At 45.2% G+C, this 27,398-nt stretch overlaps 1 protein-coding gene across 2 annotated transcripts in view; it reads left to right on the top strand.

The window, feature by feature from the left end:
- Positions 1 to 26,982, top strand: part of LOC142256194 (formyl peptide receptor 2-like) — a 31,344-nt gene extending 4,362 nt beyond the window's left edge. For both annotated transcript variants that reach the window (XM_075327753.1, XM_075327752.1), the window contains exon 2: positions 22,050 to 26,982. In XM_075327753.1, the coding sequence (XP_075183868.1) occupies positions 22,071 to 23,048 (978 nt within the window). In that variant the 5' untranslated portion in view covers positions 22,050 to 22,070 and the 3' untranslated portion in view covers positions 23,049 to 26,982. The remainder of the gene's footprint in view (positions 1 to 22,049) is intronic.
- The last annotated feature ends 416 nt before the right edge of the window (positions 26,983 to 27,398 follow it).

Here is a 27,398-nt window from a genome sequence, read left to right as displayed (position 1 = left end):
ATCTCTCTATCTATCTATCTATCTATCTATCTATCTATCTATCTATCTATCTATCTATCTATCTATCTATCTATCTATCTATCTATCCCTCTATCTATCTATCTATCCCTCTATCTATCTATCCCTCTATCTATCCCTCTATCTATCTATCTATCTATCCCTCTATCTATCTATCTATCTATCTATCTATCTATCTATCTATCTATCTATCTATCTATCTATCTATCTATCTATCTATCTATCCCTCTATCTATCTATCTATCTATCTATCTATCTATCCCTCTATCTATTCCTCTATCTATCTATCTATCTATCTATCCCTCTATCTATCTATCCCTCTATCTATCTATCTATCTATCTATCGATCCCTTTATCTATCTATCTATCTATCATATATCTATTTATTGGTAAATCTATATTTACATGGGTAGCTGGAAAATACTTTAAATGATATTTGTCTAGGACTGAAATATTGATGACCAGTACTTAGGATAGGTTATCAATATCAGATTGGGGGTGTTCTGATACCCGATATACCCAAAGATCAGCTGTTATTAGATCCATTAGTAGCTGGATGTAAATGGAACAGTGAAATGATCGAAAACACCTGTGGTCTCTACACCGTGTAGTGGCTGTCCTTGGTACTGCACCTTAGCTCCCATGGGAACAATACTTGAGACTAATCACTAAATAGGTTTTGGAGCTATGCTGGTTCGGCTCCCCACACTGTGCTATTTTTTTTTGGGGTGGAGCTGATAACAGCTGAATAGTGGGGGGGTTCTAAAGTCAAACCTGATAAACAAGTTGGGCAGCAGTGTGAGCAGCCTATACTTAACCTAGCACCCCAGGTATCTGCAGTATTACATTAGATAGATATGGTGGACAGCAGTCTGAGCAACCTTTTCTTACCTCCACATCCCTGGTGTCTTCCAATATTAGATCAGATAGACAAGGAAGGTGGGCAGCAGTGTGATCAGCCTATTCTCAACTTAGCACCCCAGGTTTCTGCAGTATCGGATCAGATAGACAGGTTGGGCAGAAATGTGAGCAGCCTTTCCTTACCTCAGCATCTCTGGTGTCTTCGACGTTAGATCATACAGACAGGGCAGGCAGACAGAAGTGGGAGCAGCCTCTTCTTTCCTCGCCACCACAGTTATCTCCAATATAAGAATCACATACTGTCACGAACAGGCCGGGAAGTCACTCAGAAATCCGCAGCTGTTCACTGATTTGTCACACACGACTACTCTCTAGCGCCCACCTTGTCTGCAGGCCACTTTTGGTACTGCAGGACAATGCATAAGATGGGGCTGCTGAGCTGATAATGCCAAATATTGGAGGTCTCACAGCAAGGGTAAATGTATATATCACCGATTCCCGCTAATGGAATATATAAATATACACCTCGGTACCCTTAATGATAGCACTCCAATAATTCAATGCAATACAATTACGCTGCCACCACCCAGACTTTCTACAGGTAGCTGGGGACCCGTTTCAGATAGCATAAGGCCTTCGGGGTTTTGGATTCGTATATAAAGCATAAGGAAAGAAACTCTTAAATTTTTTATATATTTAATCCGAAAATAGGCAGTGTTTAAAAAAATATACAAGAATTTACAAAAGGGAACAATACACATTACGGCATAGGCAGTTACATAAAATAACGGGTATAAAAGTGAGACTTACTAAGCTTGTGACATAGAAGTGACGTCCGCTTAGGGAGTAGGAGGGAGCTCCAAGAGAAGAATGTTATAATCGGCCAGCATCACCCTTCATGATGCCCTCCAGTACTGACTGCCCCCCAGAATGAAGCTGTTCCTATTATACATTAGGTAGCCCCCCTTTCTCTGTGACATCATTTTATGGTCTCTTGTGGGCTGTGCTCTGATGTTCACAAAGTTCCATGATTCTAGGGTTTTTCATATCTTTGCCCCTGGGCCACTCAGGTGAAAGATATTAGCGTCATATTTAATATCTCGATTTTACAGTTACATTGATACCAAACACAATGCCTCTAGTACAATTTACTGGCCAATATTAATTGGACATGATTCCGACGATCTCCCCGTCAGGTGAGACGGTGCGCTGTGTTCCGCACGACACAGGGATTCTGGAAATATGTTTTTCATTTTTCTAGCATTAACACCGCACTTATAAACTGCTTTTGGCAGTTTTCCCGCCAAAATAACAAAAGATTGTCTTTCTCTGCATCTTGGTTTGCTGTAGATGTACCATCACCCACGTCATAAATACCTAGACTTTCAGGCCGATCAGATAATCGTCATGACGATCTCTAGCTGATGGTGGACAGGAGGGGGATGGAGACCCTTCAACAGTTTTACATGACACCTCCCCCTTTTTGAGGTAGCATGGGAGATTGATTTGCCAATCGTCTCCTAAGCCTACCTCGCTGGCATCCCCCTGCCGGGACAGCCCATCAGCGTTGCCATGCTCTACACCCTTCCTGTGTTGAATGGTAAAGTCATACTGCTGTAGTGCCAAGCTCCACCGCAGTAGCTTACTATTGTCACCGGCCACCCGGTGTAGCCAGCTGAGAGGGTTGTGGTCTGTCACTATGGTGAAGTTGCGTCCATATAGGTAGGGCTGCAGTTTCCGCAGGGCCCACACTATAGCGAGGCACTCCTTCTCCACAGTGGCGTAGGCCACTTCCCGGGATAAGAGCTTGCGGCTGAGAAACATCACCGGATGCTCTTCTCCCTTCCCATTTACCTGGCTGAGTACTGCACCAAGGCCAAACGCACTGGCATCTGTCTGAACTATGAACCGTCGGGTGAAGTCCGGGGCTTGTAGGATTGGGGAACTGGCGAGGGCAGCTTTCAGTGCCCTGAAGGACCGTTCACAGTCATCTGTCCAGGTGACTACTTGCGGTAGCTTCTTTTTGGTGAGGTCCGTCAACGGCTTAGCAAGAGCACTATAGTTAGGAACGAACTTCCTATAGTACCCTGCCGTACCCAAGAAGGACATCACCTGCTTCTTTGACTTGGGGGTAGGCCAGGAGGTGATGGCATCAACCTTCCCTGGCTCTGGTTTCAGGGTCCCGCCACCCACTCTGTGTAGGAGGTACTGTACCTCAGTCATGCCGATCTGACACTTCCCTGGCTTTATAGTCAGACCAGCGCTTTGGATCCGCCTGAGCACCTGCTCCAGGTGCCCCAGGTGTTCCTCCCAAGTGGGACTAAAGATGACAATGTCATCCAGGTAAGCTACTGCAAACCCTTCTAGTCCCTCGAGCAGCTGGTCGACCAATCTCTGGAAAGTGGCAGGAGCATTTCTCATGCCAAAGGTCATGACAAGGGATTCATACAGCCCGAATGGGGTGATGAAGGCGGACCTTTCCTGTGCTTCCTTGGACATAGGAATCTGCCAGTACCCTCGACTCAGGTCCATGATGGTCAGGTACCGGGCCCCGGCTAAGCAATCCAGTAACTCATCGATGCGTGGCATTGGGTACACATCGGGTGCTGTGATTGCATTTAGCCTCCTGTAGTCCACACAAACCTGGGTTGTCCGGTCCTTTTTTGGAACCAAAACTACAGGCGAGGCCCATGCACTTTTGGACCTCTGGATCACTCCCAGGACTAGCATTTCATCGATCTCCCTTTTTATGTCCTTTTGTACCTCTAGGGAGACACGGTATAAGGGTTGACGAACTGGGGAATGACTCCCTGTGTCCACCTGGTGGGTGGCTAGAGATGTCTTCCCTGGGACATTCGTGAAGCTCATCAGGTAGGGCCGGAATACCTCCCACAGCTGGGACCTTTGTTCCAGGGATAGCTGTGGGTTGAATGCCGCCTCCTCGATAGACCCTCCATCCCGGGTCGAGGCGAGCAAGTCCACCACGACTTCACTTTCGCCTTCCTCGGGAATACTACACACAGGAAGGGCAAAGGCTTCCCTGTCATGATGAGCCTTCATCATGTTGACATGGAAGACCTTTTGCCTCTTCCTGGCATGGTCGATGGTGACCACGTAGTTTACGTCATTGAGGCGCTGATGCACCAGGTGTGGACCCTCCCAGGCCACCTGAAGCTTTTTCTGGGTCATTGCGACTAGGACCCACACCTTCTGACCCACTTCGTACACCCGCTCTCGAGCGTGTTGGTTGTACCATCGCTTCTGGCTGGCCTGGGCTTGCGCCATATTCTCACGCACCATCTGCGTCATTGACTGCATTTTGTCACGGAGCCGAATTACATACTCCACAACGGACACTTCTGGGGAGTTCAGTTCCTCTTCCCAGGATTCCCTTACCGGACCTTGTCTGCCATACAGGAGCTCGAAGGGGGAAAGTAGGTGTGAGAGATACCGCTCCCAGTCGCGTCCATGTGACTCAACCAGCATCTTAAGCATATGCTTAAGGGTACGATTAAATCGCTCACACAAACCATTGGTCTGTGGGTGATAAGCGCTTGATATCAGATGCCGCACCTGCATTTTCTTACAGAGAGCCTCCATTAAACGAGACATGAACTGCGTCCCCTGATCGGTAAGCATCTCCCTGGGAAATCCTACTCGGGAGAATATGGTCAAGAGGGCATCTGCCACCTTATCGGCCCCAACTGAGGACAGAGCCACTGCCTCCGGATACCGGCTAGCATAATCTACCACAGTAAGGACAAACCGTTTTTCAGAACTGCTGGGGACGGCCAGAGGCCCGACGATGTCCACAGCGACCCTCTGGAAAGGCTCTTCTATCACCGGCAAAGAGATCAGGGGAGCTTTGGGAGCAGGCCCAGACTTTCCCACTCTTTGGCATGTGATACAGGAGCGGCAGTAGTTGGCAACATCTGTCCCCATTTTGGGCCAATAGAAGTGGTGAGACAGCCGGGCCTTGGTTTTGCTGACCCCCAAGTGTCCGGCGAGTGGGATCTCATGGGCAATCCGCAGCAACTCACTCCTAAAGCGGTGAGGCACCACCAGCTGTCTTTCCTTCAGCCACTCTTGTTGGGGGTTACAGGGAATTGTCTCCCGGTACAACTTTTCCTGGTCCCAGAATACCCTCTCCTTATCGGTCTTGGAGGAGGGCTTCTCTGCGAGGTCCCTTAACGTCTCTAGACTGGCATCAGTTCGTAGAGCCGCCTGGAACTCTTGGCTAGAGGCAGCCAAAAGTGACGTTAAGGTTCCAACCTCACCGGGACCCTCTGGGACCTGCTCTGGGTCCGTAACCAGTTCCGTTATCCCTCTGGGTAAAGAGGGGTCAGAAGGCAAGGTTTCATTTGCGTTCTGGGCACTCTGACTGCGGGTGACAGCACCGATGAAGGCTGTCTCCCCGGGGAATAACCACTCTTCCCCTTCAGCCTGACAGGTACTACTGGCTGTGTCACTGTCCGCTGGGACACTGCTCAGCTGCATTTGACCACTGTCCTCGTGGTTCTCATGTCTGCCTCCATCTCTGTCAGCACAGACACTTACTACCTTGGGGTCGTCCTCAGCCACGTCACCCTGCCGCGTGGCATGGCTGAGTTCCCCTGTACAAACCTCCACTTTATTACCATGCACAACATTTGTATTTACGTTCTGGGTATCCGCATTTGGGTCACATGACTTATCAACAACATTTGCATCACATGACTTATCAACAACATTTGTATCACATGACTTATCAACAACATTTGTATCACATGACTTTTTGGATTCGGGAGGATCATCAGGGAGAAATTGTGCAACTAATCGCCCCAGATCAGTCCCCAATAAAACATTGGTTGGTAGATGTTCATCCACCCCCACTTCCCTGCACCCTCTCCCAGCACCCCAGTCGAGGGGAATCAGGGCCATTGGGAAGGATTGGTGGACACCCCCCGCCAAGGCGACAGTCAGGAGTTTTCCCGGGATAAAGTTTTCAGGGGGTACCAGTTCGGGGTGGACCAGTGTTCTGTCGGACCCAGTGTCCTCGAGCCCCACAGTGGGGGTTCCGCCTACGGTGACGGGGTGTAGGTTTTCGCAGGCCCTACCACCCGCCTTCCTTGCCAAAAGAACAGTTCCAGTAAGCCCTTGGGCCTTGGATGTGGGGTTCCTCTTCTGCCTCTCTGGGCAAACGGAGCTGAGGTGTCCAGGCTGGTTGCAGGAAAAACACCTGCGAGTGTCAGAGGTGGGCCGGGCACTGGTGGATGACACAGGACCTACGGGAGGTCGGCTGGTAGGGGCAGGGGTGGTTGTAGTTGTCATCTTACCCACTTTCCAGCTGGTGGTGGACGGCTTCCGCACCCCCGATGCACGGTTGGCCACATAGGCGTCGGCAATCTGGGCTGCTTTTGAGGCCTCCTTGGGCTCTCGGTCCATAACAAACTGTCGAACCTCCACAGGACAGACATGTAGGAGTTGGTCCTTCACCATGAGGTCCTTTAACTCCTCAAAGGTTGTAACGGACAGTCCTTGGATCCACTGGTCAAAGGTGGTCTGGAGCCCACCCTCCAAATCGCTCAGCTGGCGCTCAGCTCTCTCAGCCTCTCGATATTGCTGAATGAGGTCCAGCCGTCCCTGCCGGTCCTCGGCAGCGAACTGTTGTAGGGCCATCTGCAGGAAGGAGTCCATGTTGCCCTGGTCACTGCTCTGGCTCGCAGTTGATGGTGGGGATTCTGCAGCAGTTCCGTCCTGGGCTTGGCTTGCCTCCCCTTCTGCAGCACTGGGGGAACGGACATGCTCTGCGTCCCATTGTAAAAGTTCTTTAATGAGGTCTTGCCTCGTTTTTCCATGGCCATCAATCAACTTGGATCTGCAGAGTGCAGCAAGAACCTCCTTCTTCTGCTGATTGTACCAGGCTTCTGACACAGCATCCATAATTGCCAAATAAAAGATAGGATAGAAAACAAGAGAGAAGGGAGGGGGTAACTGCTACACGTACAGTATTGTTCCAGGTATATTTAAACACTGAGTTCGATCCTCAAAACTTTTGCAAGTTTTTAGTGAAAGGGATGATTGCTCAAACCAGATCACTAATGCTTTATATATCCCACCGCTTGCCACCAATTTGTCACGGACAGGCGGGGAAGTCACTCAGAAATCCGCAGCTGTACACTGATTTGTCACACACGACTACTCTCTAGCGCCCCCCTTGTCTTCAGGCCACTTTTGGTACTGCAGGACAATGCATAAGATGGGGCGGCTGAGCTGATAATGCCAAATATTGGAGGTCTCACAGCAAGGGTAAATGTATATATCACCGATTCCCGCTAATGGAATATATAAATATACACCTCGGTATCCTTAATGATAGCACTCCAATAATTCTATGCAATACAATTACGCTGCCACCACCCAGACTTTCTACAGGTAGCTGGGGACCCGTTACAGATAGCATAAGGCCCTTCGGGGTTTTGGATTCGTATATAAAGCATAAGGAAAGAAACTCTTAAATTTTTTATATATTTAATCCGAAAATAGGCAGTGTTTAAAGAATATACAAGAATTTACAAAAGGGAACAATACACATTACGGCATAACAGTTACATAAAATAACGGGTATAAAAGTGAGACTTACTAAGCTTGTGCCATAGAAGTGACGTCCGCTTAGGGAGTGGAGGGAGCTCCAAGAGAAGAATGTTAGAATCGGCCAGCATCACCCTTCATGATGCCCTCCAGTACTGACTGCCCCCCAGAATGAAGCTGTTCCTATTATATATTAGGTAGCCCCCCTTTCTCTGTGACATCATTTTATGGTCTCTTGTGGGCTGTGCTCTGATATTCACAAAGTTCCATAATTATAGGGTTTTTCATATCTTTGCTCCTGGGTCACACAGGTGAAAGATATTAGCGTCATATTTAATATCTCGATTTTACAGTTACATTGATACCAAACACAACGCCTCTAGTACAATTTTACTGGCCAATATTAATTGGATGTGATTCCGACGATCTCCCCGTCGGGTGAGACGGTGCGCTGTGTTCCGCACGACACAGGGATTCTGGAAATATGTTTTTCATTTTTCTAGCATTAACACCGAACTTAAAAACTGCTTTTGGCAGTTTTCCCGCCAAAATAACAAAAGATTGTCTTTCTCTGCATCTTGGTTTGCTGTAGATGTACCATCACCCAGGTCATAAATACCTAGACTTTCAGGCTGATCAGATAATCGTCATGACGATCTCTAGCTGATGGTGGACAGGAGGGGGATGGAGACCCTTCAACAGTTTTACATGACACATACACAGGGTGGACAGCAGTGTGAGCAGAATCTTCCTACTTCAGTACTTCTAGCTCCAGTTTTAGATCAGAAAGACAGGGTGACCAGCAGTGTGAGCAGCCTCTTCCTACCTCAGTACTGCTTCTATCTCCAGTATTACATCAGAAAGACAGGGTGAACAGCAGTGTGAGCAGCCTCTTCCTACCTCAGTACTGCTTTTATCTCCAGTTTTAGATCAGAAAGACAGGGTGAACAGCAGCGTGAGCAGCCTCTTCCTACCTCAGAACTGCTTTTATCTCCAGTTTTAGAACAGAAAGACAGGGTGAACAGCAGTGTGAGCAGCCTCTCCCTACCTCAGTACTGCTTCTTTCTTCAGTTTTAGAACAGAAAGACAGGGTGAACAGCAGTGTGAGCAGCCTCTTCCTACCTCAGTACTGCTTTTATCTCCAGTTTTAGAACAGAAAAACAGGGTGAACAGCAGTGTGAGCAGCCTCTTCCTACCTCAGTTCTGCTTCTATCTCCAGTTTTAGATCAGAAAGACAAGGTGAACAGCAGTGTGAGCAGCCCCTTCCTACCTCAGTACTGCTTTTATCTCCAGTTTTATCTCAGAAAGACAGGGTGAACAGCAGTGTGAGCAGCCTCTCCCTACCTCAGTCCTGCTTCTATCTCCAGTTTTAGATAAAAAAAACAGTGTGAACAGCAGTGTGAGCAGTTTCTACCTATCTCAGCACCCTTGATATCTCCAGTATTAGATCAGACAGACATGGTGGACAGCAGTGTGAGCAGCCTCTTCTTACCTCAGCACCCCTGCTATCCTAGTATTACTTTAGATAGACAGGATAGCTTTGAAAGGATAATACAACTCATATTTTTAATCGTACGTGTCCTGGATCTTTCCTTGGTTTTTCACAACGCTTTTACGTTGAACACTGTGTTATACTGCCAGGACAGCAATTTCTCCCCGCTGTATTCCTCTTCCTCTTTTTTACCAGTTTCGACACTATGACCTTGCTTTGCTCCTTAGTTTCTGCTATTACTCTATACTGACTCTTGTATTCTTTAACTCTACCATATCTAGAACACATACAGTACAGACCAAAAGTTTGGACACATCTTCTCATCTCTAGAACAACTGTTAAGTGGAGACTTTGTGCAGCAGACCTTCATGGTAAAATAGCTGCTAGGAAACCACTGCTAAGGACAGGCAACAAGCAGAAGAGACTTGTTTGGGCTAAAGAACACAAGGAATGGACATTAGACCAGTGGAAATCTGTGCTTTGGTCTGATGAGTCCAAATTTGAGATCTTTGGATCCAACCACCGTGTCTTTGTAGAAAAGGTGAATGGATGGACTCTACATGGCTGGTTCCCACCATGAAGCATGGAGGAGGAGGTGTGATGGTGTGGGGGTGCTTTGCTGGTGACACTGTTGGGGATTGATTCACAATTGAAGGCACACAGAACCAGCATGTAGCACCATGTAGCCCTCATTACAGAATAAAGGGCCTCACATAGTCCTCCATACAGAAAAATGGGCACCACATAGCCCTCCATACAGAATAATGGACCACACATAGTCCTTCATGCAGAAAAATGGGCCCCACATAGACCTCTGTACAGAATATTGGATCCCACATAGACCTCTGTACAGAATAATGGACCCCACATAGCCCTCCATACAGAATAATTGACCCCACATAGCCCTCCATACAGAATAATGGGCCCCACATAGCCCTCCATACAGAATAATGGGCCCCACATAGTCCTCCATACAGAATAATGGGCCCCACATAGCCCTCCATACAGAATAATGTGCCTCACATAGTCCTCCATACAGAACAATGGGCCCCACATAGCCCTCCATACAGAATAATGGGCCCACATAGCCCTCCATACAGAATAATGGGCCCCACATAGCCCTCCATACAGAATAATGGGCTCCACATAGCCCGCCATACAGAATAATGGGCTCCACATAACTCTCCATACAGAATAATGGGCTCCACATAGCCCTCCATACAGAATAATGGGCCCCACATAGCCCTCCATACAGAATAATGGGCTCCACATAGCCCTCCATACAGAATAATGTGCCCCACAAAGCCCTCCATACAGAATAATGGGCCCACATAGCCCTCCATACAGAATAATGGGCCCCACATAGCCCTCCATACAGAAAAATGGCCCCACATAGCTCTCCATACAGAATAATGGGCCCCACATAGTCCTCCATACAGAATAATGGGCCCCACATAGCCCTCCATACAGAATAATGGGCCCCACATAGTCCTCCATACAGAATAATGTGCCCCATATAGCCCTCCATACAGAATAATGAGCCCCACATAACTCTCCATACAGAATAATGGCCCCACATAGCTCTCCATACAGAATAATGGGCCCCACATAGCCCTCCATACAGAATAATGGGCTCCACATAGCCCTCCATACAGAATAATGGGCCCCAAATAGTCCTCCATACAGAATAATGGGCCCCACATAGCCCTCCATACAGAATAATGGGCCCCACATAGTCCTCCATACAGAATAATGTGCTCCACATAGCCCTCCACACAGAATAATGGGCTCCACATAACTCTCCATACAGAATAATGGGCTCCACATAGCCCTCCATACAGAATAATGTGCCCCACAAAGCCCTCCATACAGAATAATGGGCCCACATAGCCCTCCATACAGAATAATGGGCCCCACATAGCCCTCCATACAGAAAAATGGCCCCACATAGCTCTCCATACAGAATAATGGGCCCCACATAGTCCTCCATACAGAATAATGGGCCCCACATAGCCCTCCATACAGAATAATGGGCCCCACATAGTCCTCCATACAGAATAATGTGCCCCATATAGCCCTCCATACAGAATAATGAGCCCCACATAACTCTCCATACAGAATAATGGCCCCACATAGCTCTCCATACAGAATAATGGGCCCCACATAGCCCTCCATACAGAATAATGGGCTCCACATAGCCCTCCATACAGAATAATGGGCCCCACATAGTCCTCCATACAGAATAATGGGCCCCACATAGCCCTCCATACAGAATAATGGGCCCCACATAGTCCTCCATACAGAATAATGTGCCCCACATAGCCCTCCATACAGAATAATGAGTCCCACATAACTCTCCATACAGAATAATGGGCTCCACATAGTCCTCCATACAGAATAATGGGCCCCACATAAGTCTCCATACAGAATAATGGACCCCACATAGCCCTCCATACAGAATAATGGGCCCCACATAGCCCTCCATACAGAATAATGGGCCCCACATAGTCCTCCATACAGAATAATGGGCCCACATAGCCCTCCATACAGAATAATGGGCTCCACATAGCCCTCCATACAGAATAATGAGCCCCACATAAGTCTCCATACAGAATAATGGACCCCACATAGCCCTCCATACAGAATAATGGGCCCCACATAGCCCTCCATACAGAATAATGGGCCCCACATAGTCCTCCATACAGAATAATGGGCCCACATAGCCCTCCATACAGAATAATGGGCTCCACATAGCCCTCCATACAGAATAATGAGCCCCACATAACTCTCCATACAGAATAATGGACCCCACATAGCCCTCCATACAGAATAATGGACCCCACATAACTCTCCATACAGAATAATGGGCCCCACATAGCCCTCCATATAGAGTAATGAGCCCCACATAACTCTCCATACAGAATAATGAGCCCCACCTAACTCTCCATACAGAATAATGGGCCCCACATAGTCCTCCATACAGAAAAATGGGCCCCACATAGCCCTCCATACAGAATAATGTGCCTCACATAGTCCTCCATACAGAATAATGGGCCATACATAGTCCTCCATACAGAATAATGGGCCCCACATAGCCCTCCATACAGAATAATGGACCCCACATAGCCCGTCATACAGAATAATGCGCCCCACATAGCCCTCCATACAGAATAATGGGCCCCATATAGCCCTCCATACAGAATAATGGGCTCCACATAGCCCTCCATACAGAATAATGGGCCCCTCATAGCCCTCCATACAGAATAATGGGCCCCACATAGCCCTCCATACAGAATAATGGACCTCACATAGCCCTCCATACAGAATAATGTGCCCTATATAGCCCTCCATACAGAATAATGGGCCCCACATAGCCCTCCATACAGAATAATGGACCTCACATAGCCCTCCATACAGTATAATGTGCCCTCAATAGTCCTCCATACAGAATAATGGGCCCCACATAGTCCTCCATACAGAATAATGGGCCCCACATAGGCCTCCATACAGAATAATGTGCCCCACATAGCCCTCCATACAGAATAATGGCCCCCACATAGCCCTCCATACAGAATAATGGGCCCCACATAGCCCTCCATACAGAAAAATGGGCCCCACATAGTCCTCCATACAGAATAATGGGCCCCAAATAGCCCTCCATACAGAATAATGGGCCCCACATAGCCCTCCATACAGAATAATGGGCCCCATATAGCCCTCCATACAGAATAATGGACCTGACATAGCCCTCCATACAGAATAATGGGCCCCACATAGGCCTCCATACAGAATAATGGGCACCACATAGCCCTCCATACAGAATAATGGGCCCCACATAGCCCTCCATACAGAATAATGTGCTCCACATAGCCCTCCATACAGAATAATGGCCCCCACATAGCCCTCCATACAGAATAATGGGCCCCACATAGCCCTCCATACAGAAAAATGGGCCCCACATAGTCCTCCATACAGAATAATGGGCCCCAAATAGCCCTCCATACAGAATAATGGGCCCCACATAGCCCTCCATACAGAATAATGGGCCCCACATAGCCCTCCATACAGAATAATGGACCTCACATAGACCTCCATACAGAATAATGGGCTCCACATAGTCCTCCATACAGAATAATGGCCCCACATAGTCCTCCATACAGAATAATGGGCCCCACATAGTCCTCCATACAGAATAATGGGCCCCACATAGCCCTCCATACAGAATAATGGACCTCACATAGCCTTCCATACAGAATAATGGGCTCCACATAGTCCTCCATACAGAATAATGGCCCCACATAGCCCTCCATACAGAATAATGGGCTCCACATAGTCCTCCATACAGAATAATGGCCCCACATAGTCCTCCATACAGAATAATGGGCCCCACATAGTCCTCCATACAGAATAATGGGCCCCACATAGTCCTCCAAACAGGATAATGGACCCCACATAGCCCTCCATACAGAATAATGTGCCCCACATAGCCCTCCATACAGAATAATGGGCTCCCACATAGCCCTCCATACAGAATAATGGGCCATACATAGTCCTCCATACAGAATAATGGGCCCCGCATAGTCCTCCATACAGAATAATGGGCCATACATAGTCCTCCATACAGAATAATGGGCCCCACATAGTCCTCCATACAGAATAATAGGCACCACATAGCCCTCCATACAGAATAATTGACCCCACATAGCCCTCCATACAGAATAATGGGGTCCACATAGCCCTCCATACAGAATAATGGGCTCCACATAGCCCCCCCCATACAGAATAATGGCCCCACATAGCCCTCCATACAGAATAATGTGCCCCACATAGCCCTCCATACAGAATAATGTGCCCCACATAGCCCTCCATACAGAATAATGGACCCCACATAGTCCTCCATACAGAATAATGTGCCCCACATAGCCCTCCATACAGAATAATGGACCCCACATAGTCCTCCATACAGAATAATGGGCCATACATAGTCCTCCATACAGAATAATGGGCCCCACATAGCCCTCCATACAGAATAATGGACCCCACATAGCCCGCCATACAGAATAATGCGCCCCACATAACCCTCCATACAGAATAATGGGCCCCACATAGCCCTCCATACAGAATAATGGCCCCCGCATAGCCCTCTATACAGAATAATGTGCCTCACATAGTCCTCCATACAGAATAATTGGCCCCACATAGCCCTCCATACAGAATAATGGGCCCCACATAGCCCTCCATACAGAATAATGGGCCCCACATAGTCCTCCATACAGAATAATGGGCCCCACATAGCCCTCCATACAGAATAATGGGCCCCACATAGCCCTCCATACAGAATAATGTGCCTCACATAGTCCTCCATACAGAATAATGGGCCATACATAGTCCTCCATACAGAATAATGGGCCCCACATAGCCCTCCATACAGAATAATGTGCCTCACATAGTCCTCCATACAGAATAATGGGCCCCACATAGTCCTCCATACAGAATAATGGGCCCACATAGCCCTCCATACAGAATAATGGGCCATACATAGTCCTCCATACAGAATAATGGGCCCCACATAGTCCTCCATACAGAATAATGGGCACCACATAGCCCTCCATACAGAATAATTGACCCCACATAGCCCTCCATACAGAATAATGGGCTCCACATAGCCCCCCCATACAGAATAATGGCCCCACATAGCCCTCCATACAGAATAATGTGCCCCACATAGCCCTCCATACAGAATAATGTGCCCCACATAGCCCTCCATACAGAATAATGGACCCCACATAGTCCTCCATACAGAATAATGTGCCCCACATAGCCCTCCATACAGAATAATGGACCCCACATAGTCCTCCATACAGAATAATGTGCCCCACATAGCCCTCCATACAGAATAATGGGCCCCACATAGCCCTCCATACAGAATAATGTGCCCCACATAGCCCTCCATACAGAATAATGGGCCCCACATAGTCCTCCATACAGAATAATGGGCCCCACATAGCCCTCCATACAGAATAATGGACCTCACATAGTCCTACATACAGAATAATGGGCCCCACATAGCCCTCCATACAGAATAATGGGCCCCACATAGCCCTCCATACAGAATAATGGGCCCCACATAGCCCTTCATACAGAATAATGTGCCCCACATAGCCCTCCATACAGAACAATGGCCCACATAGCCCTCCATACAGAATAATGTGCCACACATAGCCCTCCATACAGAATAATGGGCCCCACATAGCCCTCCATACAGAATAATGGGCCCCACATAGCCCTCCATACAGAATAATGGCCCCACATAACTCTCCATACGGTATAATGGGCACCACATAGCCCTCCATACAGAATAATGGACCCCACATAGTCCTCCATACAGAATAATGGACCCCACATAGCCCTCCATACAGAACAATGGGCCATACATAGTCCTCTATACAGAATAATGGGCCCCACATAGTCCTTCATACAGAATAATGGCCCCACATAGCCCTCCATACAGAATAATGGGCACCACATAGTCCTCCATACAGAATAATGGGCCCCACATAGCCCTCCATACAGAATAATGGCCCCACATAGCCCCCCCCCATACAGAATAATGATAAGGAATAACGTTTGGAACACCATTCTAAGTCTGAACTGGGTGCTAAAACCTAAAAAAACATCACTATGGGGAGATAAGGTATGCACACCAGTGACTATGCAAGGGGAATACATGCAATAGCAGAAACTGCTGTGTGAATACTGACTTGAAAAATCCAATAGCTATATGCAAGAGTGAAAATGTGAAAAATGAAATCTGCATTACTGCCATGAATATATGAATCAAGAGAAATTTAGCTACTAAATTGATCAATGCAATAGAGCCCCAACACTACGCCAAAGTATTTCTCTACGTTGGGGTCCCTAGCTTGTGTGTGTCCTCTCATGCAGTTAAAAAACTTACCGTGTATGGGAAGCTGAGACCCAGGCTATTTATGCGTATGATATGGATTGGCAATAGGTGTGGTTGGGGAGGGTTCACAAACGAAAAACAACTAACAATAAGGAATATTGTTTGGAACACCATTCTAAGTCTGAACTGGGTGCTAAAACCTAAAAAAATGGGTCTCAGCTTCCCATACACGGTAAGTTTTTTAACTGCATGAGAGGACACACAAGAGCTAGGGACCCCAACGTAGAGAAATACTTTGGCGTAGTGTTGGGGCTCTATTGCATTGATCAATTCAGTAGCTAAATTTCTCTTGATTCATATGTTCATGGCAGTAATGCAGATTTCATTTTTCACATTTTCACTTTACATATAGCTATAGGATTTTTCAAGTCAGTATTCACACAGCAGTTTCTGCTAGTCCATGTATTCCCCTTACATAGTCACTGGTGTGCATACCTTATCTCCCCATAGTGATGTTTTTTTAGGTTTTTGCACCCAGTTCAGACTTAGAATGGTGTTCCAAACGTTATTCCTTATTGTTAGTTGTTTTTCGTTTGTGAACCCTCCCCAACCACACCTATTGCCAATCCATATCATACGCATATATAGCCTGGGTCTCAGCTTCCCATACACGGTAAGTTTTTTAACTGCATGAGAGGACACACACAAGCTAGGGACCCCAACGTAGAGAAATACTTTGGCGTAGTGTTGGGGCTCTATTGCATTGATCAATTCAGTAGCTAAATTTCTCTTGATTCATATGTTCATGGCAGTAATGCAGATTCCATTTTTCACATTTTCACTTTACATATAGCTATTGGATTTTTCATGTCAGTATTCACACAGCAGTTTCTGCTATTCCATGTATTCCCCTTACATAGTCACTGGTGTGCATACCTTATCTCCCCATAGACATACAGAATAATGGACCCCACACAGTCTAAGTGTAGAATTCTTTGCATTCTTCTGTCCACTCTCTGATCTTATACAGCATACTGCCAGCCTTTGTATCACTTTATATCACTGCTTTTCTGGTTTCCAGCAGAACTCAACTCTCCTGCAAATCAGTACAGCAGACCTTGTACTTACTAAGCAGTAAGGGAAGAGTTTCATTTCTGGCCTACAGCAGACATATCAGTGATGTGAAACTGCATAAGCTGCATTGTTTATTCATATGGCAAAGAATTATCTTCTGCCATAAGCATTAATAGAGCAGTTTCACAGTATTGATCTGTCTGCTGCAGCTTAGGATGAGAGAAAGGGAAGGATTGTTTATCTTTGCTTGACACCAGCAAAGCAGTGATACAAAAGCTTTCAGGCATATATACTGATGTTGTGTCACAAAGGACTCCTATCCTTGGGAGAAGTGTGACAGGTTTGTGATCTACATCTCACATTGCTTTGTGACACTTAAGGCCCTGTCAAACACACAGATAAATCTGCGGCAGATCTGTGGTTGCAGTGAAATTGTGGACAATCAGTGCCAGGTTTGTGGCTGTGTATAAATGGAACAATATGTCCATGACTTCACTGCAACCACAGATCTGCCAAAGATTTATCTCTGTGCGTGACAGGGCCTTTAGGGTTTTTGAATATATTTGCTTTTTTTGGTGCAAAAAGGGTTGAGGACGCTTTCCTTGCTGATTGTTCCTGATTAGTCCGATCTCAGGTGCACCTGGTTTGTGACCACTCATCTTTCCTTTAAATAGTCACATGTTCCATCACCTGATGCCGGGTAAAGAATTGCATTAATTCTGAACTGACCACCGTGGAGTAAAAAAGTCTTTGGAAACTATTGGAGCCTTGTTGCCTGCAGCCCTGGTGTTTGGCTTCTGCAGTGAAGTTTGTTGTCTATGTCCCCCTTTCTGTCTTCCTTAATCTGTATCTTATTACAGTAGAGGGGAAGTCTAGTGCACTCACCGGCTTCGGTACTAAATAGGGTGAGTGGAAGGACAGCTAGTGATTAGACACATGACGGCGACAAGGAGAAGTACTCATATAGGGAAGTTAGGAAGCTTTGGGTTCAGACACAGGTTAGTGTGAGGAGGTGACCTGTCAATATCATCAGGTTCCTCCTCCTCCTTTCCATTCCCTTTATAACCTCTGTGTTGGCTATATGCCAGGCGATCTCTTGTAGGATATTAATGGAAAAGAGAGTGCACAGATGCACAGAGTATATAGCACAGGTAGAATACACTCTACGTCAGTGCTTCGAGCCATGTTATGGTAGCAGAAAGCCAATTAAGCAACGCTGCACAGTGCATGAATGACCTGGAGCAGTAGAGGTTCATCAGGATGGAAAAAATGGAAACTGGAGAGGAAGTAGAGATTCGGTGGCATCCTATGAGGGATGAAATATGCAAAAGGGTTCATATTTGTAAAATGAGTTATATTGGAATAGCTGAGTATATTGGGATTTTACCAATAAATGTTTTATGGTAGCTTTCATCCTAGCGTGCTCAGAATGCTTTGTATTTACAAATATCTAGTTCAGAACTTTAATATAGGCCATTGTTACAGTTGCGAGTGACTCGCGTGAAGATCGAGTTGCATCAACTGGCACGGCCTGCTGCTCTCCGGACAGGAGTGTGCAGCTGCATAGAAATACATGCAACTGCATGCTCCTGTCCGGAGAGCGGTAGGCTGTACCAGGTGATGTGACTCAATTCTCGCGTGAGTCACTCGCAACTGTAACAATGGCCTTAATCTAATATATAAAGCTGAATGTGTGTGTGTGTGTATGTGTGTGTGCGTGTGTGTGTGTGTGTGTATGTGTGTGTGTATGTCCGGGATTGGCATCTGCACCGTCGCAGCTACAGCCACAAAATTTTGCACACTCACACGTCTGGATACCGAGAGCGTAATAGGCTATGTTTTGAGGGGAAATTTTAATTTAACCCCGCGCTTTATAATTATTCGCCAAAAAACCTGCCTCCATTAAAGCGAATGGAGCTGGGAGCCACAGTGCAGCCAGAACTTCAGAAGAATGCGCAGCCACGCCCTTATATGGAATGTTGGCGTGTCACAATGCAGTCAGGCATCAGAGAGCAATAGAGCAGGTGCTCCAGAAACGCGTAGACCTGTATGAAAATAAAGTGACATTGGTCTTCATCATCTGAATGAGTGATCTGTTGGCGCGGCAATTGAACACCCTTCTCTATTGCTCTCTGATGTCTGCCACTGGGTGGCTGCAGCCGTGGATCTTGTTTTACATGCACTTATAGTAGTTGTGACTGTCACAACTACATCAGGTGAGTGAGTGTACTCCCCCTTCCCCACCCCACATATATCGGGGTAAGACCCTATTTGCGCTTTTTTGTCCACAGCCTCCTTCTATACAATGCAGTCAGGGAAAGAGGCAGACACAGGCAGGGTAAGAAACAGATATAGATAATGTAAGAGACAGACACAAAGAGACAGACACAGACAAAGAGACAGACTGACAGGGAAAGAGACAGACACAGACAAAGAGACAGAGACAGACACAGGGAAACAGACAGACAGGGAAAGAAAGGGAAAGAGACAGACAGGGTAAGAGACTGACAAAATACAGGTAAAGAGACAGACAAAGAGACAGACACAGGGAAAGAGACAGAGGGAAAGAGACAGACAGGGAAAGAGGGAAAGAGACAGACAGGGAAAGAGACAGACAGGGAAAGTGACAGAAATAGATAGACAGACAGGGAAAGAGATAGACAGACAGGGAAAGAGATAGACAGACAGGGAAAGAGATTGAGACAGACGGAGAAAGAGACAGACAGACAAAGAGACAGAGAGAGAGACAGAGAGATATATACAGAGGGGGAGACAGACAGAGAATGGGAGAGAAACAGAGAGACAGTTACTATCCCGGGCGTTAATACATTCTATTTATACATTCTATCCCAGGAATGTTAATGCATTCTATTTTTTTAACAACAGTTATTAACCCGGGCGAAACCGGGTAGTACAGCTAGTGTAACTATATTGTTGTTATCTAACCAAGGAAGATTCTAGAAAATTTGTTCTGGACTAGTGCATGCTGGTTTAGAGGAGTTTTGTTGAATCCTACACTTTTGTGTGATCATTTTAGTCCTGAAGACAAGAAACAAATATCCAGGGCCAACTGCTGGCTGATATATGATAGTACACCTCAAAAACATAATGCAAACATTCAAAATACAAACATTCAAAATATTCACATGCAGAAAATGCAGAAAATACATCAAAGAATTGAGAACATGAGGCTTTTTTTCTTATTTACACAAGTTAAAAAATGTGAGGAAACAAAAGCTAATTTGCATTGTAGTACTTAATTTTCTCATAATTTTAATTATATGTTAATTTCTCCTCCACTCCGGGACTTGATGGTCATCCTCGATGGCCTTTAACTTGTCTGGAAGTGCAGTGCTTCCTATACGCATCTGACAGTAGGAAACTATCATTTTGTACTAGTAGTCTTGTGTCATCCTTGCATTGCAAACAAAAAATGAGCAGGACCACCAGAGACAAGTCTTAACATACCGTGTTTTTCCAAAAATAAGCCCTCCCCCAAAAATAAGTCCTAGCTTGAGTTTTAGTATTTATATATAAGCCCTACTCCAAAAATAAGCCCTAGTTAGTCAGCCCTTCCAGCTCTAGGTTATGTCATATGACGTTAGGTTATGTCACTAACATCACAGAGACATAACCTAACCCTGGAGGTAGTGGAATAGACATAAAGTAGTTCCCAAATTGTCCTACCACCTTCTCCCACCATGGCAAGGTAAAATCTGCTCACTTGTCCCCACCTACTCGATATTGTCACCTGCTTCCCACCTCCGGGTCACTACTGCGTTATGATGTTTTCTTGGTTGCCGCTCCAAAGTCCCGCATCCTGGCATAAACTGCACTGTGGTGTTGGCTTCAGGGTCCCACCTCCTGCTTTCCAAGTTCCGCCTCTTGGATCCAACCTCCCGGCCGGCCCAGCAGAATTAGCCACGTGTGACGTCACAACCACTATCCCCGAGTCCCGCTCCAGACTCCCGCTTATTTCCCCCTCCCAGCTGCATAGAGAAGAAGACTGCCACTGCCACACAAAGTGTTTTGAGAGTGCCAGTAAGTGTTACCATAAGAGTCACTGACACTGCACCAGCAATTGTGAATGTAAGTTAGGGTTAAGGTTACTAAAACTATAGCTGGTCTTACACCTTCAAGCTAAAGCTGGCCATACAACTTCAAGCTGAAGCTGGTCTTACAACTTCAAGCTGCAGCTGGCTATATACCTTCAAGCTGAAGCTGGCCATAGACTTTCAAGCTGAAGCTAGCCATACATCTTCAAGCTGAAGCTGGCCATGCACTTCCAAGCTGCAGCTGGCCATACACCTTCAAGCTGAAGCTGGCCATACACTTTGAAGCTGAAGCTGGCCATACACCTTCAAGCTGAAGCTGACCATGCACTTTCAAGCTGAAGCTGGCCATACACCTTCAAGCTGAAGCTGGCCATACACCTTGAAGCTGAACATACACCTTCAAGCTGAAGCTGGCCATACACCTTCAAGCTGAAGCTGGCCATAGACCTTCAAGCTGAAGCTGGCCATACACCTTCAAGCTGAAGCTGGCCATACACCTTCAAGCTGAAGCTGGCCAAACACCTTCAAGCTGAAGCTAGCCATACACCTTCAAGCTGAAGCTGGCCATACACCTTCAAGCAGAAGCTGGCCATACACCTTCAAGCTGAAGCTGGCCATAGACCTTCAAGCTGAAGCTGACCATAGACCTTCAAGCTGAAGGTAACCATACACCTTCAAGGAAAATTGAAGCATAAATATGTGATTGTTCTTCATGGAAAAAAAATAAACCATCTCCCAAAAATAAGACTTTTTTTGGGGAAACAAAAATAATATAAGACCCTGTCTTATTTGTGGGAAAACACGGTAATACGACTACTCTGTAATTTTTTTTTTAAGCTTTAGACATTTGTAATCCAGAAAACAAAGTGATTGTGGCTACTTTTTCTCTTTGCTTACACAACACAGGGCCCATTTTGTTAAGGCTATGAGTTTTGATGCCGAATTGGCACCTTCATCAAGTCAGCTAGATATGGGTATATACTGTATGTATATGGATTTCTGAAAGTCCACTTATCTCTTTTTGTTCTATAGATATTCTCATATAACTTTTTTTTCTTTTTGCAATCTACAGTGTAATCCTTCGATCAAAGAAATGGAGAATTACTCAAGCCCCGATGTCAACATTACCTGCAAGCAATACTGTAACATCACTGGAAATATATCTTCTGATTCCAATGTTATCGGAATTATATCGGCTGTTATTTGTGCCTTGGTATTCCTATTGGGGACAACAATTAATGGTTTTGTTTTATGGATCAAATTCTTTAAGATGGAAAAGACCTATCGCGCAACCTTATCCTTTCATTTATTCATCGCAGGTTTTATCTTCTCATTGATTCGACCTTTGGACATGGTCTACTTTTCTTTGGACATCCACTGGCCCTTTGGTTCCTTCATGTGCAGGCTGGATGGTGCTATTTTCTATCTCTATATGTTCGGGAGCGCTTTCATTCACGCATTATACGCTATAGACTATTGCCTGGTGATCATGCTTCCCTTTCGTTACATTTCCTATCGGACTGTGAAGTTGGCTTCGAAAGAAACCTTAGGCATCTGGATCTTCTCTCTTGTTCTCAGCGTGCCTTATTTTATTTTCAAAAACACATACGATTGTCCGAACTCAACGAAATGTGTCTATGGTGTCCTACACAACGAGAAGGTCCAGTATCAGTCCATAGTGACCACCGCATTTGTCCTTGGGTTCATCGTACCTTTCCTGGTTATTATCTCATCTGTTATTATCACAGGATTCTTTTATCACAGGAAGAAATCTTCACGATACACAACAAGCCTCAAACTAATTTTCTCCCTCCAGATAATTTATGGTCTTTGTTGGCTTCCACACCACGTCTTCTCCTTTCTTGCTTCCTTCATGACTGGAGAAAGGGTTTCAAATTCGCCTATTGACAATGGTCTAAATCTCACCATGGCCTTGGCCTCTTTGACGACTTTTATAAACCCATTGTTGTATGCTTTTTTTAGTCCAGATTTTCAAAAAGCTTTTTCGATACAGGAAATGCTTAAAAAGAAATATGGAACTAGGAAACATCCAGCTGTTTCGATCATATAAAAAGTGATTGATAACCAAACAATGCAACAGTCAGCTCACCAACTCATCTGCTCCGTGAGTCAAGAGCAACCAAAACGGAAAAATCCTGTTCACGAGGGAACTTCCACTATAAAATCCTGTTTTATTTCCACGCCTTAGAAGTTTAAAGCCAGGAACCAACCTACAGCCAACGTATACATTTCAGATTGCTCCTTCCAAACGTTTTGATGTGTGCAAAAGCTCCAAACTTTGTCATGTGTCATGTTATATCAGCGGTCCGCTAATTCATACAGCCGTGGACTGAGTATCACATTATGTAATAAGAATGTACATATAAATATATAACACAACTCAATATATCTCAGTCTGGATTGCAGTATAATCACTGCTTAGAAAATTATTACATATCTGTATATACCAGTATTAACCCCTTGGTGGATGTTCACACTGCTTGTATGTATTTGACGGAGCTGCAGATGCCATTGTCTATCCCGGCTACAAATTTAGCATGTGTTCATTCTGTCACCCATCAGCCCATCAGGCGGTGATTTCATGGCAGCCGGGGACCTACTGGAATTCTCTGTAAATGCTACATCCTATAGGAGATCGTCAATTAGACAACAGCCTTCAATATTACAGTATTTCTCTGTATTGTATAGGCAATCAAGTGACTAAAAGCTCAATTTCCCTAAAAGGACAAAGTAAAAATTCCCACTCCATAGAGTTTGCGTGGGTTTCCTCTGGATCCAGTTTCCTCCAAAACCCCAAAGATATAGTAATCGGGAATTAAGATTGTGAGCCCCAAAAGGGACAGTGATGATCTCAGTAAAACACTGAGGAATATGTTGGTGCTCTATAAGTAAGTAAAATATCACTCTCTGATAAGTTTATATAACCTTTTGATTGAAGAATGCAACAGTTACTGGTTTAAGTGGTCATTTCCTACCTGTGCATTGATCATGTGGAGTGTATCTGCATTCCCTAAAATGATACAATAAGCTTACTATTGTTGCCATCATATACGTTTATAACAAACCTTTAGGGGGACAGAACTACATATAACATATTGTAATCTGAGAGCCTAGACATCACAGCAGGGTCTGGGGGCATTTACATCACAGGAGAGGCTGGGGCAAATACATCACAGTAGGGGCTGGGACATAGAAATCAGGAAGGGCTGGGGCATATACATCCCAGGAGAGGCTGCGGCATATACATCACAGTAGGGGCTGCACCTAGACATCACAGGAGGGGCTGGTGAATATACATCACAGGAAGGGCTGGGGCATATACATCACAGGACATGCTAGGACATATACATTAAAGCATGGGCTGGGATCACATACATCACTTGGGAGGCATGTACTTCACTGGGGTATACATATCACTGCTTTGTATATATATATATATATATATATATATATATATATATATATATATTACTGGGCGGCATAGACATGGTCATGGGGCACTGACATCATTGGGGGGGTACAAACAGGACTGGGGGACATACAGTACTGGGGCACAGACATCACTGAGCGGGTAAATACAGCTCTGGGGGGTATATACATCACTGGGGCACAGAGATCCCTGGAATGCACAGACATCACTGAGGCACATGATCATCCCTGGGGGCATGTAAAGCACTGGTTTGCACATACAGCACAGGGGGCACAGACATCACGATGGCACGGACATCACTGAGGGGCACAAACTTCAGTGGGGGCACATAGACCACTGGAAGGTATATACGTCACAGGGACACAGACATCACTGGTGGTATATACATGGCTGGGGGGCACATACGGTACTGGGGACACATATATCACTGGTGGGATATATACAGCACTAGAAGGTATATACATCACTGGGGCACATACAGCACTGGGGAACACAGACATCACTAGGCATATATACATCACTGAGGGACACATACAGTACTAGGGAATTAAGACATCATTGGGGGGTATACAAATAATGGGGGGCACATACAGCACTTGAAGGCACAGTCATTACTTTGTGGCACATACAGTTTTGGGAGGCATGTACAGCTCTGGGAACTGTGGGGCTGCTGCTCTTCCCAAGTTCTGTTGGATGGGAGCGCATCACATGCTAACCCCACCTACAAAATATGCTCTCATCATGCTGGCACTGACTAGCTTCAGGACCTAATTCTTCAGTGTATGTGCACGTAGTATTTAGAAGTGAACATGTGCATGCTCGCAGAGGACATTGGGTTTAAAGGGCTGGCAGCCAGAAAGACGTGACAGCACTGTGATCCTTGGAAATCTGCCTCGGGGTCGCAGAAAAGGTTCCCACCCCTGCCTTTAAAAAGACAAATTAAAAATGTAAAAAAAAATAAAAGTTACTAATTGAACCTCACCCCCAAAAAACTGTGGCTACACACTGGAGAGACCTGTCAATTACCTGAAGAGATGCTTTGGTTCAGATCCGGACTAATCTGGTCTCCATCCTCAATAAAGAATATTTTCTGTGAAATGCCAGAGAATTAAAAAAAATAAAAAATATGTACCTGGCTGTGATTGTGCACGCAGGCTCCAATTCACGCTGCCCATGGTTTAGGCAGCATAATTTAAGTGACAGGTTCTATTGACTCTTTTCACTTCTGTCTATTTTAGCCTTGTTATTTCCGAAAACTCCTAATACCATTAAGTAATTTATTGTTTTTTTGTTATATCATGTGTTATTTTATCATGTTGTGCTTTATAGTGATGTTATTCACCGTAAACTCCATGATTGTGTCCATATTTGTTCTAGATTTCATTAGACCCTGTTGTAACTAGTAAAGAGTTTTGTACTTTTATAAACTTGATCTGTGCACGTAGCCTAAAGTACTGAATATATCAAGAGCTTTTCTTGTCATAACTTTCCCTAGATGGAGGTCAAAAATGTTGCCTTTTGGCCTCCGACGGGCCAGTATTTTTCTTGATTTACTGTTTTATGTATATATAAAGAGCTCCAACTTAAAAAACATAAATCTCATGGTATGACTTAATATTGAGCTTGGGTGCTCGATACCCTTAACAAGCCGTCGGATGCTCTGACAGGCGTGACTCGTGTACCGAGTATAACGGAGTCAATGGGGAACTCGAACAATTTTCCGGAGGAGCTTACTTAAAAATGCTTGATTTATATTGACTTCCAGTATACTTGGTTGATACCCAAGTCAAACCTGTCCGAGCTCATTTTTTACCTTCAAAAAGGCACCCGTCCGGTTCCGAAACGCGTTGGTTAATGAAAACCTTAATTTTGTACCAACAAGGATTATTCAAGGACAGCCCTCTCAGCTAAAATGAATTGCTATCTGGAAGAATTTTTTTCCTTCAGTCACAGGTCTGTATCCATAGTTTCCAAGGCTCATTTCGATGTTGTGTCCATATACAACTGTCTCATTTGAGTATTATTATCACCATCACCCTCTCTAATTTCTCTTGTGGTATTGCCTTATTGTATTTTCCTTTCCCAAATGAGCTCAGTTGTCAGATGCTCACCACTGAGCCATTATCCCACCAAGCCATCAGCATGCGGTGCGGTTTTTGGTGCATTTTTTGGCCAGGAGGTGCAGATTTGGTGCATAAATGTCTGCATTCAAATACTCAACATACACAAATAGCCTAATCCAGTAATCTGGCATTGAGTTCAATGAGTTCACCTCACTTCAGTTCACCTAAGGTCACAGCTGGGGTACCGTGGAACTCCAGCTGTGACCTCAGGTGAACTCATTGAACTCAACGTCAGATTACTGGATTAGGATGTGTGCTCCCGTTGAGTATTCAGTTGCAGACATTTCTGCATCTCCATATACAGTACTAATAATATTTGAACCTCCAATTAAAGGATATATAATTCACTAACAAATCCATTTGGAGTAGCAATTAACTTTTAATGTATATGCGAGATAAGAATTATTATGCTAAATAAAATGAATGTGAACACCCCAAAAATGTGCAAAAGTCTAAAGTACAACCTACATATACCTATATAAACAAAATAAACTTGTTGAAAAGAGGGGCAGATCCTAATAGAAGCATGTAATATGCTCCAAAAAAATCCCCATATCTATAGAGGACTCAAGTTTTAGATATACAGTAACAATCACTTTTATTTTAGCATATACGTCCTATTTTGAGCACTGAAATTGTTAATAAACATTAAGTTTTATTTAGTGGTCCCTATGTTGATGGGATACTATTAGGATGTGTTACTACTTTTGGTCTATATGTTAAAATAGTTCACCAAAATCGTGCACATGTCTGTAATTAGAGATGAGCAGACCTGTTATAATTGGTTTGATGGGTTCATCGAGACTTTAGATAAAATTTGGTTTGGGACCTGGACTTGACCTGAACA

This window comes from Anomaloglossus baeobatrachus, chromosome 11 (assembly GCF_048569485.1).
Source record: "Anomaloglossus baeobatrachus isolate aAnoBae1 chromosome 11, aAnoBae1.hap1, whole genome shotgun sequence".
NCBI classification, from domain to species: Eukaryota; Metazoa; Chordata; class Amphibia; order Anura; family Aromobatidae; genus Anomaloglossus; species Anomaloglossus baeobatrachus.
This window is presented reverse-complemented; position numbering and strand designations above follow the sequence as displayed.